This window comes from Pongo pygmaeus, chromosome 1 (genome assembly GCF_028885625.2).
Source record: "Pongo pygmaeus isolate AG05252 chromosome 1, NHGRI_mPonPyg2-v2.0_pri, whole genome shotgun sequence".
Classification (NCBI taxonomy): domain Eukaryota; kingdom Metazoa; phylum Chordata; class Mammalia; order Primates; family Hominidae; genus Pongo; species Pongo pygmaeus.
Window position 1 is genome coordinate 48366141 of NC_072373.2, and position 19517 is coordinate 48385657.

The 19517-nt window shown below is 50.9% G+C and overlaps 1 protein-coding gene across 1 annotated transcript; it reads left to right on the plus strand.

Moving 5' to 3' along the window:
* The first annotated feature begins 4730 nt into the window (after positions 1–4730).
* On the plus strand, positions 4731–18018 carry ASCL5 (achaete-scute family bHLH transcription factor 5). Its single transcript, XM_054462753.1, has 2 exons — positions 4731–4831; positions 16070–18018. Exon 2 carries the CDS (start codon positions 16575–16577, stop codon positions 17193–17195), a length of 621 nt encoding a protein of 206 aa, XP_054318728.1. The 5' UTR covers positions 4731–4831; positions 16070–16574; the 3' UTR covers positions 17196–18018.
* The last annotated feature ends 1499 nt before the right edge of the window (positions 18019–19517 follow it).

Consider the following 19517-nt stretch of genomic DNA (forward strand, 5'->3'; position numbering starts at 1 on the left):
ATAGTGTGTTCCTGTTCAAAGCCAACTGCCCACCCCATACTGCATGGTATTTCCATCATTTCTCCAACCCCCAATACTGTCTGGGACCTCCATTTCTCCCATCCCCCCTGCCCAATACTGCCTGGGACCGCCATCATTTCTCCAACCTTACCCTATTTATTGGCGCTTCTCCTCAGCCTGGTAACATGCTCAAGTCTTTGTCCTGAGAAACTTCCAGGGGCTCCAGGTCCACCCTTGGCTACAGTGGAGTCTCCTCCCTGACTCTGTGCACTCGGTCATTCACCTCCTGCCAACTGACCTTGCCCTCCACGTTCCTCTGAAACTGCACTCAGCAAGGTCACAGCTGGCTCTGGGAGAGCCAGGCCCAGACGGTGTCTTTGGTTCTTGTCCTTCTGGCCCTCTCTGCTATATTTGGTGGTGTTGATCCTCCCTCCATAACACTCTTCACTTGGCTTCTGGGACCTGACCTCTTGGGACTTCCTGACTGTCCCTTCCTGTCCCCATGAATGTTGGTTTCCCAGGCTTCCATGCTCAGCCTACTTGGCTCAATCTAAAATTTAATTTCTAAGTACTCTCTTTGGAAGTTTATTCTGTTTTGCAGTTTCATGGTGTTTATTCATCTCTATCTCTAGCCCAGCCGTAACCAGCCCCTGAGCTGAGCCCTAACCAGCCCCTGAGCTGCACAGTTGGACTGTGCCCCTGAGCACTCCAAGACCAAGATTAAACTCATCTTTGTCCTGAAATTGGCTTATTTTATGTATAATATATACATAAAGATATAATATATAAATTATAATTTTATATATGTACTATAATTTTATTATATGTAGTACATATAATATTTAATGTATATTTAATATATAAAATATGTAATTATATGTAAATATATAATATATGTATACATGATATATATAATATAATATACATGTATTATATATATAAAATAAGCCAATTATATATTATAAAATAATATAGATGTTATATATAATATTTATAATATACATTATATATAATATAAAATAATATATATTATATATTTTTTTTTTGAGACTGAGTCTTGCTCTGTTCCCCAGCTGGAGTGCAATGACACGATCTTGGTTCACTGCAGCCTCCACCTCCCAGGTTCAAGTGATTCCCTGCCTCAGCCTCCCGAGTAACTGGGACTACAGTCACGTGCCACCACACCTGGCTAATTTTTGTATTTTTAGTAGAGACAGGGTCTCACCATGTTGGCCAGGCTGGTCTTGAACTCCTGATCTCAAGTGATCCATCCGCCTGCCTCAGCCTCCCAAAGTGCCGGGATTACAGCCGTGAGCCACCGCGCCTGGCAGCTTCTTTTATATTCTTAACTGGTGGTACCACCACCCACCAAGTTGTTCAGGCCAGAAAACTGAAGGTCATCAATTCTTGATTCTTCTCTTGTACAATCACTCACAACGTCCCACCAACTTTACCTCCAAATAGTCCTCAAATCTGTCCCCTCCCCTCAGCCCCTGTTACCACTGTCCCAGTCCATGCCTCCCCATTTCTTACCAGATACTGCGGTTCTTGTCAGGAGTGCCAGAGAGTATGCTTTTAATCAGACAAGGTCACTTCCCTCTTCAGAGCCATCAGGGGCTCCCCATTTCCTAAGGCATGAGTTCTTTATTGAGACCTGTAGGGCCTCGAGGCCATGGTCTGTCAGCTCCTCTGGCCTTTAGCCTCAGAACCAATTGGCAGGAGTCTTGGAAGTGAGGGAGTTGGAAAGACCCTCCAGATGTGTGCTCACCTAGGTGGGTGCCAAGTCTTAAGTACCAGGCAGGCAGTGAATCTCAGGCTGCCCCATGAGGCTCTGTGTCCTTGGTAGGAGCTACCTCATCTCCCCACCAGCTCCCACAGCCCAGGCCCTGCCCTAGGGGATGAGGCGGGAGCTGAGCTTGAAGAAGTGATGGAAGGGGTAAAGGGGGATGCCCCAAGCCTGCATTTACTGTCTAACACTGGAGCATGTGTTTCCCACTGCACAGGCAGTGCCTGTGTGGCTGCAGGGAGTCAGTAGGTGCTGTGGACAGTGTGGTCCAAAAGCCGAAGCCACCTGGGTTCTCAACCCAGCTCTGCCCCTTGGCAATGCCTGAACCCCTTTGAGCTGGTTTCCTCATCTCTAATAATATCAGGCCTCAGGGCCTAGCCTGTAGTAAATCCTCAACAAATGAGGTGCTGGGGCCTAAAGCTCCCTAAACGACCAATCTTCCACCTAGTAAAGTAAGTGGCATGGCTAAGAGCACAAACACTGAGCCCAGTACCCTGGGCATAAATCCTAACTGCCACTTACTAGCTAGGCAGCTTAGAGTAAATATTCAAACTATATGCCTCTGTTTCCTCACTGCAAAATGAGGCTACAACTACTGACTGTGTTGTGTTGTCGAAGGGAGAGCATTGTGAATGTGTATAAAGCACTTAGAACAGTTCTGCAGTGTAAGCGCTCAGCAGGTGTCGGCTGTTCTTGGTCACGTCACTATTATTACCGTCACCACATAACCTCGAGCCATCAAGTCAAGGTTCTGCAGATTCAACAGGGAATTCCTACTCAGTGTTACCAGGGGCCCTTTAGGCTCCAGAAAACCCTGACCCCTCAGCTAGATCCCACCCTTGCTGAGGTTCAACTCCACACTTCCAGGTGGGGCGACTTCTCCTCCGGCTCCCCTGCCCCCAGGCGTGGAACTGAGCATGGAGCCAAGGCTGCAGGCAGGGCTGGCTCTGAGGGCGCCTGAGCTCTTGAAGGTTTGGGGGCTCCTCTGATTCCTGCCTCTAGGTGGACATGGAGGGCAAGGCTCTAGGCTGGGAGTTGGGACCCCTGACCCTGGCTCTGCTGCTATTCGCTGTGTGACCTTGGGCAGGGCAGGCCTCCTCTCTGAGCCTCAGCCTCTCCAGATATCCTCTCCAGATAGAGCATATAAAACTAGCCCGTGGTCTCGCAAAGCATGGTGTACACACGCGAGGCGATTTTAGGTGGTGACCAGAAGAACACTTTTTACTGTAGTAGTTATGTAATTACGTTAATGTGTATTAGAAAAAAACATAATTGGCACAATACACCTCACAATTTTGTGGATATTAATGCTAAGGACAAGTAAAAAGGGGCCGGGGAGTGAGCATATATAAAGAAAATCATTAGGAAAACAGCGAGTACAAATGGTGCTACAAATGGCAGAAACCGTGGAAGCAGCTGTATGCTGACGATGCCAGTTTGGGCGCCCTGAACCAATTGCTCCCTAAGGGACCTTCAGATCCTGCATCTGTACACTACAGAATCTCTAGATGTCACTCTGCCTGTTGACTGACTGGGGCTGAAAAGTGTGAAGAGAGGGTTTGCCCAAGGCTCTGCTGCTGCCGTGGTGAGAGGGCAGCTCAGACCAGGTCCTGAATGGATCCACACTGGGAAAGACACTGTGGTGCAGTGGCCGGGAGTGTCGACCCCGGAGCTAGACCGCAAGGGTTCATTCCTAGCACTGACTTTTCCTAGCTGTGTGACCTTGGGCAAATCAATCTGTCTCCATTTCCCCAACTAAAACATGGGAATAGTAACTTCTCTCATGGGGTGTGGCGAGGGATAAGTGTGTGTGTGAGTGTGTGGAGAGCAGGGCCTGGCGTGTAGTGAGTGCTGAGTGCCTGTGGTTGTCTGTCATTCCTAATACATGTCTGTGGGGTGGAAAGGAGGGCCTCCCCATTGCTACCGAGAGAGGTCCCTGTTGGCACCTCAGCCAACAGGCTTTTTCCCTAGGCTTTTTCTGTCTGCAGAGAAACAATGTAGAGTTCGATGTGGAGTGAGGGTGGGAGCGTGGGGAAGCAGAAGCTAGAACGCAGGTCTCCCAGCTCCCAGCACAGGCCTCCTCCCTAGAGCCGCAGGCCTCACCACACAGAGCTGGGCCTTCGCCTTGCCGGAGGCTCATCTAGTGGGCCGCGTATCTCTGGGCACACCTCTTTCCTCTCTGGGTGCCACTTTCCTCAGCTAGCCACTGGGGAGGATGGCCTTGGTGACCTCCACGGGCCCCTCCAGCTCTGGCTTCAGGCAGCTTTGTGCGTGTGCGGTGCAGCCGCCCTGCAGTCCCTGGCGGAGGCTGGCTGCGTGAGTGCCCCCCAACCCTGCACTGTGTCCCTGGAGAGCCACTGCAGCCCTCCTAGTCCCTGGTTCAACCCCTGGAGTGCCCAGTGATCACCTGACAGTCCCCACCACCCCCAAACTGGTATCGTGAAAGCCACTCCAGAGAGAGTGTTGTCTTCTCCTGACCATAAGGATTTCCCCCATAAAAAGAGACTCCCTGCGTGTTCCTGGTCTCTCGCCCTTCACGCTCACGACGCTCACGACGCATTTCCTACGCGCTAATTCAAGTCCTTCCTGCTGTACAGACTTCCATCCAGAGGCCATCTGAGGCTCCCTGCCAGCTGGGCCAGATGTGTCCCCCTCCCTTGGCTCTCAGCAGGGCAGCGCCCTGGAGGACAGCATCCCCACTCCTCCTAGGCTCCAGCCCAGAGCTGCATGTCGCTTGCCCAGACTCAGGGCAGCCAATCACAGGAGGCCAGGAGTGGCCCTCTCTCCTCCTTGGGAGCTGATCCCAGATCAGAGGAGCCCCCACCCCCTGCCGCCCCTCCTCCCTCCCCTTTTGGGTGTGTTGCCTTTTGAAGCTGAATCAGGTAAAGTGTACCTGGCTCCCGGTGCTGTGGCAGGAAAGCCCGGCCAGAGGCTGCCGAAGGTGCTGCTGGGCAGGCGGGCAGCCCCGGAGATTCCGCAGTCCCCCCAGGAGGTTCAAGAGCCACTGATCAGGATCAGCGCTGCTGGAGGAACAAACCCAGAGAGGTAACCGTGCGAAGGTGGTGGCTGAGGGATGTGCCCGAGTTTGATCCTGAAATAGTGATGGCCCCACCCGGCCTGGAGGAGGGAGGCCAGAACACTGTTTACTCAGGGCTTAGTCACCCCTGATGGCTTTCCTACCCAAAGGAAAGGAAAACAGAGCCAAGCCACCTGCTGGCTGGGGTTACGGCACCCACCAGTGCTGGGAGAAGGCGAGATCAGCTGTGCTGCCAAGGACATTGCCACTGAGCGGGCATTTTCCCATGGACTTGCTCGACGTGAAGGGTCTAGGCAGGAGGAGAGCCGGGCCTGGGTCTGAACTTGGGAGCAGGCTCAGGAGGTGCAGAGCAGTGGTGAGGGGCCTGGCCATGGGAAAGATGGCCCGGGCTCACACCCTAGCTCCATTACTTAATTGTTGTGGGACCACAGGCCATTTGCATATCTAGGTCTCTGTCCCTTCACTTGTTAAGTGGGTTAATAATAGTATATGGCTCACAGCACTGTGTGAGAATCAAATGGGTAAAGTGCTTAGACTAGTACTTGGTATAGAATAAATGTTATATAAATATTTTTGTTGTTTTTAATCCTGCTGTTTACTAAAAATATGATCCCCCTTAAACTCACTTAAGCTTGCTGAGCCTCAGTTTCCCCATCTGTAAAATGGGAATAGAAAGTGATTTAAGGGAGGGCGGGGCACAGTGGCTCATGCCTGTAATCTCAGCCACTCAGGAGGCTGAGGCGGGAGCATCACTGAAGCCAGAAGTTCGAGATTCTGTCTCTACAAAAAAATTTTTAACAACCCAGCATGGCGGTGTGTAGCTATAATCAGGAGGCTGAGGCAGGAGGATTACTTGAACCCAGGAGTTCAAGTTTACAATGAGCTATGATCGTCCCACTGCACTCCAGCCCACATGACAAGGTGAGATCCTATTAAAAAAAAAAAATTAACTTTAAAAGAGCTAAGGGAACTTGAAGAGATTAAATAAATAAATTGCTAGCACATGGTAAGGTGCCTAGTAAATAACAGTCTCCTTCCCTATGGTGTGAGCCAAGATTCTGTCCCCGTTAGAACACAGCATGTCCTCCCACTCAGTGCCTGTGCTTTTTATCCTGCTCCCAGAGGAGGCAGTTTGGATGGATGAGTTTTGTATTTTCAGGCTCAGACCTCTGCATCGCTGCTTTACCACAGACATTAAACGAAGGTGACACAGCTCGTGAGACCACCTGCTTTGCTATAACAGTCATGGACTGGTGACACTCACCTGTGCCCTTTCAATTGCCATTCATCCAGCAGCAATTCAATTACTCCTCCACATCAGGCTACTTCTTGGACACCTCCTATGTGTCAGGGGCAGGGCTGGGCCCGCAGGATACAGAGGGAGCATGAGGTTCCTGCCCTTCAAGGAACTCCTGCTCCTTGAAAGAGCAAGACACAAATGCACAGCAAGGTGAACAGCAAGGCGAGAGCACGCCAACCAACTATGACCACTGGAGAGCAACACACCAAGGCTTTAGGATTCAGGGAGAAGGAGAAAGAGCAGAAACAGGAGAGGGTAGCAAAGCTCTGTGGACAAAGAAAGACCCAAACAGCTTCCAGAAGTAGGAGTTGGATGAGTGGAAAGGCAAGGGGCTGATTCTCCCGGAAAGGAGCAACTCTGTGAACATGGGCTAGAGGGGAGAACGCAGAGGCTGCTTGAGAGAAGAGAGTTATGTTCACGCTGAAGCTGAGGGCTGATTTGGGGATATGGGGGAAAAGAAGGTTGGAGAGAAGGATGGCAGACTGCTGGGAACCTAGATGCCAGGCCTGGGAGTGTGAGCAGCTGTTGATTACTGAGCACTTCCCAGCCACGAAGCATGCCAAGGTGTTTTCATGCACGATCTCCTTGAACTTCACAGTAACCTTAGGAAGTGAGTGCTGTTGCTCTCCCCAGCCTACAAAAGAGGAAATGGAATAGGCCTGCTCAAAGTCATATAGCTGGGAAGTGGCAAAGCCAGGATTCTCAGACACATCTGGCTGGCTCCAGAGACCCTGGTCGTAAGCCAAGGTATGACAAGTTCAGAGAGCCCCAGTTCCCTCTAAAATACAGGTAACCGCATGCATGAGACAGGTTGGAGAATCCCAGTGACAGCCTGCACACAGAGGGAGCTGCGAGGGCCTCAGCCACCAGGAGGGGAACCTGGGGTGGGGGCAGTGGAGAACTAGGGCCATGGTCTACCCTGGCCACAGGTCCAGGCTCTCCTGGCCTCGGTCCCTCCTGTGGAGTGGGGGGTGCAGACGCCCACTTCACAAGGACACCCTGAGGCTCGAATGAGATCCAGAGTGTGAAGCATCACAAGTGCTGAACAATGTTGGTTCATGAATCTCCTTCCCTCATTACAGGCACCGTCTCCCCTCCAGCCCTGCAGCTGCAGTCACTTCCCACCTACAAATTCTCTGAATCTATTAATATGATCTTGAGAGGCCACCAGACCCATCTTCCTTGGGAGCCCTCAAACTTTTGTTCTGTGGCCCCTAAGGGCTTTTATCCCCAATGAAATACCCGTCACCTACAAGGGATACTCCTTTTTGTAGAGAAGGGAGTGAGAATCCTTTTCCCTCTGTTCCCCTGAGTTGGCAATAATATGGGCCCCAGGGCATGACTCTGCTTGAGGTTGGCACTGGAGCCTAGAGGAGACAGCGGTGATGATGGGTGTGTGGCTCAGAGGGCAGAGGCTGGCAGGCAGCACCCTTGGGGGCAGCTTCCATGGTACCCACCCCTCAACCCCAGCCTCCCTGGCTTCCTAGCCTGTGAACCCAGCTCTGAGGCTGACTCATCATCAAGGGAGGCTCATCAAGGGAGGCTCATCAAGGGAGGCTCAGGCACAGCTTGAATTTCTGGGGTTCAAACTGATTTCATCTGCAGAACCGCCTGGTTCATTCTGACCATGACTTCACTGTGTCTATAGGATGATTTTCCTTCCTCTTTGTCTTCTTTGAAATTAACATTGATTAATCATAAGCATTCAGAAACACTCTTGAGCACCTATGTGTGCAACCAATGATGAGAACAGGAATCGTAGTAACTTGCATTTGCACAGCAGTGTGAGTCACTTCAGCCAGAGAGAGCAAGTTAAATACTGGGTTCCTAGTCACAATTTTGGCCAGGTTCTCACCTTTCCCTTCTGCAACCCCAAAACCCACCCCAATGAAGTTGTTGGATTCCTCGGAAGATATTTCTACTCCCCGAAAGGCAAAGTACGGAGCAGTTTTATCTGATGGTAAGATTTGTGCAGAGTCACATTAGCACTTATTGGTGGCTTTGGGACAAGAGTCCAGGTGTCGGGCTCCTGAGCCATAGACTCTTCCTCCTCCCCTTGGGTGGGGTGGAGTAGTAGGAGTAATGTAGGGAATGGACTTTCTTCTGAATCTGAGTCTTATTCTTCTGGGCTAAGAAAGACTCATTCCTGGACAGGATGACGATGCCTACCCAGTCCCAGAGTGTAGAAAGGATCCCTTGAATCCCAGGTCAACATTTATCAGCTGTGTGACCTGCGGCAATTTGCTTAACCACTCTGTGCCTTGTTCTTCTCATCTGTAAGTTGGGGATACCATCAGTCCTGACATCATAAGGTTGTAATGAGAGTTTTGTAGCACACTTAGAACAGTGTCTGGCATATAGGTAAGTGCCAGGTGTGTGTGGGCACTAAGATGCAGTCCTTTTCTCTGCTACTAAACTGAGGGCAGCAGTTGAGGTTGTCCTCTGCTGGGTCCCCAGCCCACAGAAGGATTCCTTGAAGGAGCTCAGGAAATGTTATTTGGTAGGTGGATTGACAGACAATAGAACACACGGTTGAATAAATTCAATTTATTATAATTATTTGAATTCAGTTACCCTTTTCATTCAAAGATTTGAGGGAAAAAATCAGACATCTAATGCATAGAATTTTCCTTTTAGACTCTGTCAGGACAGATGTGACTGTGGGAAGCTACTGGGTGTAAGCATTGGTGGATCAATGTTGGTGGAGCACCTGCCGTCCTGGGCTTCTCTTAGCCACATCCAAGGGTCCTAGAGCTTCTGGGAGCTTTTCTGAAGGTCACCCGTCCCTTACCGGCAATAAGAGCTACCATTAATTCAATTGCTTTTAGGTGTCACGTGGCTCACATACATTACCTTTATCTTTACAGTAACCTCTGAGGTAGGTATTATTACCTTCACTTTTCAGATGAGGAAACAGGCTTATAGAAGTCAGTAACTGGCCTAAAGCTACTTAGCCATTAAGAGCAGCGCCAGGATTCATCCCGGCCAGTTTAATCTAAAGCCCGTGCTCAGGGTTTAGGAGTGGGGTGGTTGCCTCTGGGAACATCTTCCCATAACTCCACAGCATTGCAAATGCCTGGTTATATTCAGGGAACTGTGAAGGACTAAGTTCCTCACCCAGCTCCACCCCCAGGAGATCCTGTAACAATCATTACTCATAAAAAAGGTGGGGACCCCTGCCCGGCCAAGAAAGTCCTCATATCAACCCAATGAGACCCCGGTAAATTCAATCAGCTGTTTGACCCTGAGCAGCTCTCTTAGCCTCTCTGAGCCTGTTTCCTCTTTTGTAAACAGGAGCAGTAATACCTTCTCTCAGGTGTGAGGATGGCATGGGATAAGGAAAGCAGAGCACACCACAAAGCACCAGGCATCAGAGGGCACCTAATCCATGCAAACCCTTCCTTCTCCACCCTGTTTATCTTCTTTAAGACTCTCAGCAAAGTGATGCCATGTTGAGGACTTGGATTGGTCAGCCCATTGTCAAAGCTCTGTGAGCTTTTCTCTTTGTGAAACTGGATGCAGCCAGGTTGCTGGGGAGCAACAGAGGTTTCCAAACTTGAGGCAGGGAGGATGGCGTGGAGGGCAGTGTGAGGGGCTAAGCAGGCTCTGGGGCCCATGGATAGTACATCCTCATTCAGTGCAGGCTAAGGGGGCAAATGGGGCTGGAATCCCGCCTGCACAACACCCACCCAGAGCATGAAGCGTCATTTTCTAACCCAGCAAGGAGCCATGTGGGCTCATGGTCACAGGGCCTGGCTGCCCCTTCTCCCATCAACGTTGAAACTATACCCGTCAAGATTCTGAAAGGATTGTTTATGTTGAATATGTGGTCTGGAGTGTTCACTATGTATACAGTGGGGATGGGGAGGTTATCCTTCTAGAAATATTTACAGGTTATGTGACAGACCCCCCAAGGGAGATTGTAAGATTTCCTATTTGGTTTTTTGTTGTTGTTTTGCAGGGTTTTTTTGAGACAGGGTCTGGGTCTGTCACCCAGCCGGGTGCAGTGCCACAATCACAGCTCACTGCAGCCTCCACCTCCTGAGCTCAACTGATCCTCCCACCTCAGCCTCCTGAGTAGCCGGGACTACAGGCATGCATCACCACATCCAGTTAATTTTTTTTATTTTTAGTAGAGATAGGGTCTCTACTGAAGTATGCAGAACCTAATGAAAGATGAATATGATATTTAATGAGAGATTTTTTTCAAGTTAGTGATAAAAAGATGGCCTGCTTAATGAATGCTAAATAAATTGACACTGCTAATTATTGGTCTACAAAATTAAAACAGAACCCTATTGGAAACCATACACAAAACTGAATTTCTAAAGGAAGATGTAGGGGTGAGTAAGACTTAAACAAGACTAGAAGCACAATGTTCCCAAGCTGGTCACAAATTCCTGGGCTCAAGCGATCCTCCCACCTCGGCCTCCGAAAGTGCTGGGATTACAGGTGTGAGCCGCACACTCAGCTCCTACTTGTTTCTTAAAAATATATATTTATCCTGGATATTTAAAGGCAGAATTTCCTGAAGTGTATTCTATTTGATGTTAGTGGGCTTAAGACCATTTTTTAAAGTGTTCTGTGGTTCCATTGGGAATTTGGGGGTCAAATACAAACAGGTTTCTTTACCTGCAGGGCTTCCCAGGGCCTCTGTTGCTAACGTGCCCTCCAAGGGCTGATGCTAATGTGGGTATCCAAGGAGGGAAATGCGGGAAGCTGCATTTCTCATATTATGGAGCCCTTAGGGGAAAGGTTTTAGCAACCACCTTGCCTGGAGGCAGGGGGATGAGTGAGGACTCTACAAAGCTAATGAGTTCTGTCATTCTGAGTCCTTGGGGCTTCCTTACAAATGTTCCCAGTTTTTGGCCGCAGTGGGTAGAGGGGAGGCTATGGAAGCAGTCTCCCTGTTGCTGCCCAAAAGCAGCATTATGGGCTGGTCAACTCTCAGAAATCTCTCAGAGTGGTAGGAGGAGAAGAAGAAGACTATGGAATCCCTTTCACCAGTACTTCCTTCAGAGCCATGGGTTCCCTGTTGAAAGAGACATGTTCAGCCAATTCCTGACCTCAGACCCCGAACTCTGGTTCCAGTCCTGCTAAAGACAATGAGGAAAGCTTGAAAGGTAGAATTACGTTGTCTGCTTCTTCAAAGTTCACACCTGCCTTTGCCTCCCCAGGGCTTCCCACCAGTGTCAATCAACAAACACTTAACTGAGCGTGTACTGTGTCTCAAAGAAGGATAAGACCAGACAGAGTTCTTGGGCTCACAGTTTACAGCCTGGGTTGGGGGCAGTGACAGGAAGAGCCCTGGGGAGAGGGCCCTCAGGTTGCTTGTTGCCCATGCAAAGTATAAGGCTAAGGAGGGTGGGGAGACAGGGCCCTGGTGAACGTTGGGCACCAGGGAGAGGCCTGGGAGAGATGAGCAGGGGATGAGTATGAAACCATTAACAGCAAGTTATGATAATGTGCCATCCCCAGGGGTGTGGACAGTGAGATCCTCTGGCAATAGGGACAACAAGGGGCTAATATTGGTGGGGCAAACACTAATGCTACACAATTAGAATCAGCAAGGCATTGCAAAGGAGGCCCGGGAGACCCCCGCTGGCAATGCGCCCTCTCTGGTGCAAGTCAGATTTGAGGATTAGAAAGTTCTTTGCACAATAATTGATGATAGCTGTCCCTAAACAAACTAACTGTACATGGTACAACTGAGTGCAGACTGCAAGCGTAACAGCTCAGTGTAGCTTGCACCACGAAGAAAGCTCTGGGGAGGAACAGCAGTTACTTCCTGCCAAGCACATCTGCTCGACTGCTTCCCAGGGCAAAGTAAACTAGAGTACAGCTGGTAATGAATGGGGTTGCTGAGGGCAAGGAGTGGCTCCAGTCCCAGAGAGGAACCAGGGCCCCTTAAAAAGGTGGACAGCATTGCCTGCAACTAATAGTCTGCGCCTACTCAATGCAATCAATGGGTTCATTCAACTAGCTCTTTCAGCAGTCACCATGGGGGCTAAGAGTAGAGGGAAAGCTCTTCCACTGTTTCAGAGCCACATTTTTACCTAGTAAGTTGCCTAATGCTGATGCAACTGCTATTTTTAATTCAAAACAACAAAATACATCTAATTGTATTAATACATATTTTATGTATGTGTACATAGTGAAAGTTTAAGGGATATGAATTGCTTCGCAAACACAGGGAGAAAATTAGTAGATGTTGACAGAAAACTCAGTAGCTTTTCCTAAGGGGTCTTCTCTTGCCCTGAATTTTCCAGGAGACCTAGGGACCCAGAGTCCCCAAAGGGAGCTGTCACAGGAAGTGATGACTTCGACACCCGTGGGGTCGCGATGCGTGTTTCATCAATCTGTTGCCGCCATTGCGTCTCACCACCACACCGTGGCGCTATTGATAGCTGGTTCTGCCCAGTCCCATGAACTTAGCTGATGAGTAGGTTCCCTGCTACTGATAGATCCTCCTGGGGCCTTTGCTCAGGTTTTCTAAGCTCAGGCAAGGGTGCTCCTGCTGCTTGACTCTGATGATACTCCAGTCTGTGTCTTCCCAGCAGCAGAACTCCATGGGCCACCCTCCAAACACATCTCCAAGGGGGTGCTACCCTCCCAAAAGATGACCAGGGTGACCTTTAGTTCTTCTCTTAGCAGAAGCTAAATAACAGCATTATAATTTGAATCTTCAGCGGGACATCCCCTCCAGGAATTATAATTATAATTGTAATTCCTCTCCAGCAGGAATAATTTACTAAGATCCTTTTGTTAGGTCAGTGTAAACCTCTCCGTTCCTTTGATCAGATGAGAAGCCACTAGTAGAAATACTGAGGGAAGAGGTGGGAAACTGAGGTGGATTAACCTTTATTAGTTCATGAATTCTTAACAGTGGGCCTTTAAAAAATGACTTACCCTTCATGTGCCTCAAGTTTCTCACCCGTAAAACCAGACAATATTAGCACCTACCCCTCAAGAATGGTGTGAGAATTAAATGAGATGATTAACATCAGGCTCTTAGCACAGTGTCTCGCACATCATGAATAATAAGTGTAGCTACGATTATCATTATTATTATTATTTCACTACAATGTTTGTTTGCTGTTCTATCCTAGTACCTAGAGCAGTCCCAGGATATCCAGGACCCTCTGTACATATTTACTGAATGAAAATCATGCCGCTTAATGGTAATATGCTACACTGTGTTCCTCAGCTTCTGGTATTCAGTGATACATGCAGAACACAATTCCCTTGCAGGTGTGTACCCCCCCATGCTACCTTGCAGATAGGTTATGAGTTCTCTTTATTTTTTTTTTTTTGAGACAGGGTCTTGCTCTGTTGCCCAGGCTGGAGTGCAGTGGTGCAGCCTCAGCTCACTGCAAAATCTGCCTCCTGGGCTTAAGCCATCCTCCCCCCTCAGCCTCCCCCTGAGTAGCTGAGACCACAGGCACATGCCACCAAGCCCCGCTAATTTTTTTAATTTTTTGTAGAGACAGGGTTTTGCCATGTTGCTCAGGCTGGTCTCAAACTCCTGGGCTCAAGTGATCCTCCCTCCTTGGCCTCACAAAGTGCCAGGATTACAGGCATAAGCCACCTCGCCTGGCCTACCAGTTCTTTTCTAACAGTAAATACAGAATTGACTCAAGAAATACATAGTCCAGCTGTGAAGTTTCTTGCTTGAATCACCTTTCTGAATTGTTGTATGAAAAAATGTAAATAGTATATGAGGAAAATAAATAAGTTATGAATATTAAATCAACGTGAACAAATAGTAAGTTGTACTTGTTAAAATTGTCATGAACTTCTGACCCCTATCAAATTAAATTTAAATAATTAAGTCAAATATGAATAGACAGGGATCATATGGGAGAGTGCAGTCTGGATCCCAAATTTGTACAATGAAAGAGAACTGCTAGAAAATCATTTTGAGAAAGGGACTGATAGGCGTTACCTGAGAAGTAAAAGCCCTAGCCCCTGCCTTCCGACTGCTTACATTCTGGTTGAATACATAGAATGCACAACCTTAAAAAGAATGTGCCACCTTAGAATGCACAACCCATGTTGGAAGCTGGAGAGCTCAGGCAGTCAGGATGGGCAGGAGCAGTCAGGATGGGCAGGAGCTGGAATCAAGGATGGCAGGACTCTGGGTAAAGCAGAGAGCTGTAGAGAGGGCCCCCAGGACCACAGCCAGCACAAGCCAAGTGTGAGATCGGAGAGCAAAGAGTTCCAGAGAAGACTGACCTGATAGATCTGAGGGTCTGTTTGGGAGACATTTTCTAGAACCTTCTCTTGAAAGCAACGGGGAGGCTTTGAAGGCCATTGAGAAGGGGAGGGATATGTGAATTTTTCCTGAATTCTCAGACATTTGGTTTCACTCTTTTTTTTTTTTTTTTTTTTAATGGAGTCTTGCTCTGTCATCCAGGCTGGAATGCAGTGGCATGATCTTGGTTCACTGCAATCTCCACCTCCCAGGTTCAGGCGATTCTTCTGTCTCAGCCTCCCAATTAGCTGGAATTACAGGCGCCCACCATCCCACCTGGCTAGTTTTTGTATTTTTAGTAGAGACAGGGTTTCATCATGTTGGCCAGGCTGGACTCGAACTCCTGTCTTCAAGTGATCCGCCCACCTCAGCCTCCCAAAGTGCTGGACTACAGGTGTGAGCCACCATGCCCGGCCTGGTTTCACTTTTGAGAGCACATCTAAGTCTCCATGATGCTTAGAATCATTGTTGATTTTTCTTGGTCCTCATTTAGTGTGGAGGACAAAGCTAGCTGGAAACAGACTCAGGGCCTGCAAAAAGGACAGAGGTGAGAGGGTGCAGGAGGAGACATTCTCAGGAATCTGAGTCTGCCACGACCTCCTCCTGTCAGGGAGAGAGCTAGCTCCTTTCTGTCTCTTGGAGAGGCCATGCCCAGTGGCCAAGGTGTCATGCTGCCCATCACTCACTCACTCGCTAAGTCCTGAGCATCTTTTATGAAGAGGGAAAAAATAATAGAATAGTGTGATAAGTGCTAAGATGGCACTTATGGGACACTGTAGACACACACAAAAGGGGGGAGTGCGATCAGAGAGGTTTCCTAGACAAAATGGCACCTAACTTGGATCTGATAACCACATGCAATGAAGCTTGGTGGCACCTAAACTCAACACACACCAATTATTTCTGAAATAACAGCTTCCTAAAGCCTATGAAAGGCTACGTGTAATCAGTCCCACCCTGACAAACCCAGCTTTCTGCCTAATCCTCTCTCTGTTATTCCACATGTATTTGTGGAGCATCTAATACTCAACAGGGGCTGGGCTAGGCTCAGGGCATACAGGTGAAAGAATAGACGCCTCCATTAGGTGCCATGGAGAAACTCAGGGTGGGGTGAGAGGGTGTATCCCAGACCACAGGGACTGGGGCAGGGAAGGCTTTGATGACTGTCTCTGCCAGACAGAGGGCTTTGAATGGACCAGCAACACCTACCTTGTTATCAAAGAGGCATTCCTTTCCATAAAGAGTTGGCTTCCCTCGTTGGCTGATGGCTGCTGCTGCTAATTCAATAAGCAGTCTCAGACCCACTGCTAGATGTAAGACCCTGGAAGGGATCAGTGATGAGACTTAATCCCCCACTCTCAAGGGACATGACAAAATTGGGCATTTTTATAAGCTATGCCGTTTAGGAGGTGTTTTTTGCATATATTTTTTCACAGTTGATTCTCATATCTTATTAATTTCCTGTCAAGGATGTTTCCCTTGCCCTTCCGTTATGGAAACCACGACTCAAAGTGGTCACCCGACTATTAAGGGGTGGGCACAAGATTTTAACCCAGATCTGTGCCCCTTCAGTAGCCAACCGCCTCTCCTCATGAGGCTTACAATCCCGTTTGCGGGTGGGGATGATACGAAGAAGCCCATAATACAGGCCTTTCCTAACTGATATGTTCACTCTCCTCTCCTCTTCTTTAGAAATGTTCCCGGAGACTCCCTCCACTGAGCTGGCGCACTCCTAACAGCAGCCAACAGTTTGGGGACCCCGGACAGCCCGGGGATCCCGAAGGCCGTGAGCACCAAGGACCAGGCGCTGGGGTGGGGGTGGAGGACATGGAGCCCGTGGTTTAGGCCTGAGGTGCCCATGCTGGGCGGCAGGAGGAGGCAGGGAGCGCGGGTCTGTGGCCATGCCCATGGGTGCTGCGGAACGGGGTGCGGGCCCTCAGAGTTCCGCGGCGCCATGGGCTGGCTCTGAGAAGGCGTGCATCGACCCCCTGAGAGGGGCCACACTTGTCTAGGGCGATGGCTCTTGTTAGGGAGTCATTGGAAGCCACCCTAAAGGGCGAAAAGAGGCCCTAGCAAGTCCTGGTACCCAGAAGCTGCTGCTAGCGATGTGACTTGCCCCAGTGGTGGAGACCGTGCAGACCCCAAGCCGGAGCCATTCGGTGGGGGCCTCGCTCTGGGTCCAGCTCCACGCGGCACCATGAACAATAACTTCTGCCGGGCTCTGGTGGACCGGAGGCCTCTGGGGCCCCCCAGCTGCATGCAGCTGGGCGTCGTGCCTCCTCCCCGGCAGGCGCCCCTGCCCGCCGCCGAGCCCCTGGGCAACGTGCCCTTCCTGCTGTACCCGGGCCCAGCAGAGCCGCCCTACTACGACGCCTATGCAGGGGTGTTCCCCTACGTGCCCTTCCCCGGCGCCTTCGGGGTCTACGAATACCCCTTCGAGCCAGCCTTCATCCAGAAGCGCAACGAGCGCGAGCGGCAGCGCGTCAAGTGCGTCAACGAGGGCTACGCGCGCCTCCGCGGCCACCTCCCCGGCGCCCTGGCTGAGAAGCGACTCAGCAAGGTGGAGACGCTGCGCGCCGCCATCCGCTACATAAAGTACCTGCAAGAGCTGCTGAGCTCGGCCCCCGACGGCGCGACGCCCCCCGCTTCCCGCGGCCTCCCGGGCACCCGGCCCTGCCCCGCGCCGCCCGCCGCCCCCCCGCCCGACCGCCCTGGGGACGGCGAGGCCCGGGCGCCCTCCTCCCTGGTGCCGGAGTCATCCGAGTCCTCCTGCTTCTCCCCGTCGCCTTTCTTGGAGTCGGAGGAATCCTGCCATTGATCGGGCCTGTGGCCACCCCTGGCTTGGAGGGTGATCCGCCGGCCCCGTCCCACTTTCGGGAGCAGCGGGAGGCTGTTGGGTCACCCGCGATGCGCCGCAGGACAGTGACTGTAGGAGGTCCGCGGCACTCCCGTGTCTGCGACACCTTCCCTCCTCCACCAGCTTGGGGCAGAAGTGCAGGGCAGCGGGTGCGATGGGCACGATAGAGACCTAGGAGCTCCGTGGGTGAAGCGAGGGGCGGGGCCTGGGACTGCTCCGGGCGTCCTGCGTCCCCTCCGGGGTGCAGAGGGGCACCCCAGGACGGTCATCCCTGGGTCTGACTCCCGCTCGGCCTCAGGCGGCTCTGCTCCATCCTTCCTTGCCGCAGGCGCAGCCCAGTCTCTGAGAGTCCCCGGGATGCGAGCCCGACTTTGATCCCTCGGTTACCATGCCACTGCTCTCCACCAGATGGCCTCAAATACTAGCGACCTCTTTGGGAGCACTCTTACTCCTCGAGAAAGGAACCCAGAGGAAGGGATGGGAGGCCAGACTGCTGCCAGCGCTCAGCCCAGACCGAACCTACAGACTCAGCAGAGGCGACCTGTGTGCCCTGGTGGCGTTCTCTGGCTTCCTTGGTGTGTGTGTGGGGCGGGGTGGGGGGGGGGTTTACTCCCTCCTCGCCCCCCCATGAGGTCGTCTAGTTTTGTCCCAGGTTGGGTGGGGACTGTAGTTTTTTTCCCTCAGACTGTAAGCCTTAGGGGAGGGGGGTGTGCATATAGGTACATAGGCACTGTGTTGGCACCAAAGAGCTAAATAAAATGATTGTTGAATTTTCTCATTCCTAGATCATTGTCTACCCTCACCCTTCCCGGTGCCCCTTTCTCATTCCCACCCCCAGCCCAGAGTACTGGCTAGGAGGGTATGTGGGGTTCGCTGTTAGCTCAGCACATTTAAGATTCAGTGTTGTTAGCTCAGGCATTCAATGAATTTTTTTTTTTTTTTTTTTTTTTTGAGACAGGTTTTGCTCTGTTGCCCAGGCTGGAGTGCAGTGATTCAATCCCTGCTCACTGCAACCTCCTCCTCCTGGGTTTGAGCAATTATCCTGCCTCAACCTCCAGAGTAGCTGGGATTATAGGTGCACACCACCACGCCCGCTAATTTTTGGTATTTTTAGTAGAGTCCAGGTTTCACCATGTTGGCCATGCTGGTCTCAAATTCCTCACCTCAAGTTATCTGCCTACCTTGGCTTCCCAAAGTGGTGGGATTACCGTGGCTATCCTCAATGAACTTTTCTTTTTGAGACAAGGTCTCACTCTGTCTCACTCTGTCATCCAGGCTGGAGTGCAGTGGCCGGATCTTGGCTCATTGCAGCCTCAACCTCCCAGGCTCAACTGATCCTCCCACCTTGGCCTCCCTAGTAGCTGAGACTACAAACACACACCACCATACCCTGCTAATTTTTGTATTTTTTGTAGAGACAGTTTTACCACGTTGCCCCGACTGGTCTTGAAGTCCTGAGCTCAAACTGTTCTCCCACCTCAGCCTCCCAAAGTGTTGGGATTACAGGGGTGAGCCACCATGCCTGGTCTCAGTGAACATTTACAGGGAGCATAGTACGTGTGGAGACTGTGCAAAGAAGGGGCCAGAGTCCCAGAGATAAAGAACACAACCTTTACACCTGTAGGGGTGGGAGGAGGTGGGGAAGAAAGATACACAGCAGACGCTCCACAGTGAGACATGTGCTATGCCAGAGGTGTGCACACTCAGGGTTGTTCTGGGAGCCTTCTAGCCCACTGGAGAGGGGTTTACTGTTTCTCTGACATGGGATTGCTTGGGGGGTGGGTTGAGGGTATGCTTGGGGAGTTTTGGCTGATGGTGCAGACACTGAGATGGGTAGGGGGTGCTGTGGAGCTGTCCTCACTTAGGCTGCCCAGTGCCTTCTCCAGACAATGTCATGGGGCTGAGGAGGGGGAAACCTAATTTTGGCATGAGGGGGCCACTCTGCAGTTTGAGGTTCCATATCCAAGGCTACCCCTTCCTGACCTCTGTTGCCCCAGGCTTGAAACCTTCCATCCTGTCTCCCTTTCCCACTGCCCCTGCACCATCCCAGGCCTGTGTGTAAGTTCTTCCTCCCACCCCCCACCCTCCTCAGGGGACAGATTGGGAAGTCGCTGGCTGGGCTGGGTGGAATGACAGCTGCCTGGCCTCAGGAGCTCAGGCCCGGCAGCAGGGAGCCGAGTGGAGGCTAATTTTACTTGCTGGGAGCGAGGAGAGTAATCCTCCTGCCCCCACTCCTGCCCCCGCCCCCCGGCTGGCTCAGCAGGGCAGGCTCAGCCGACAGCC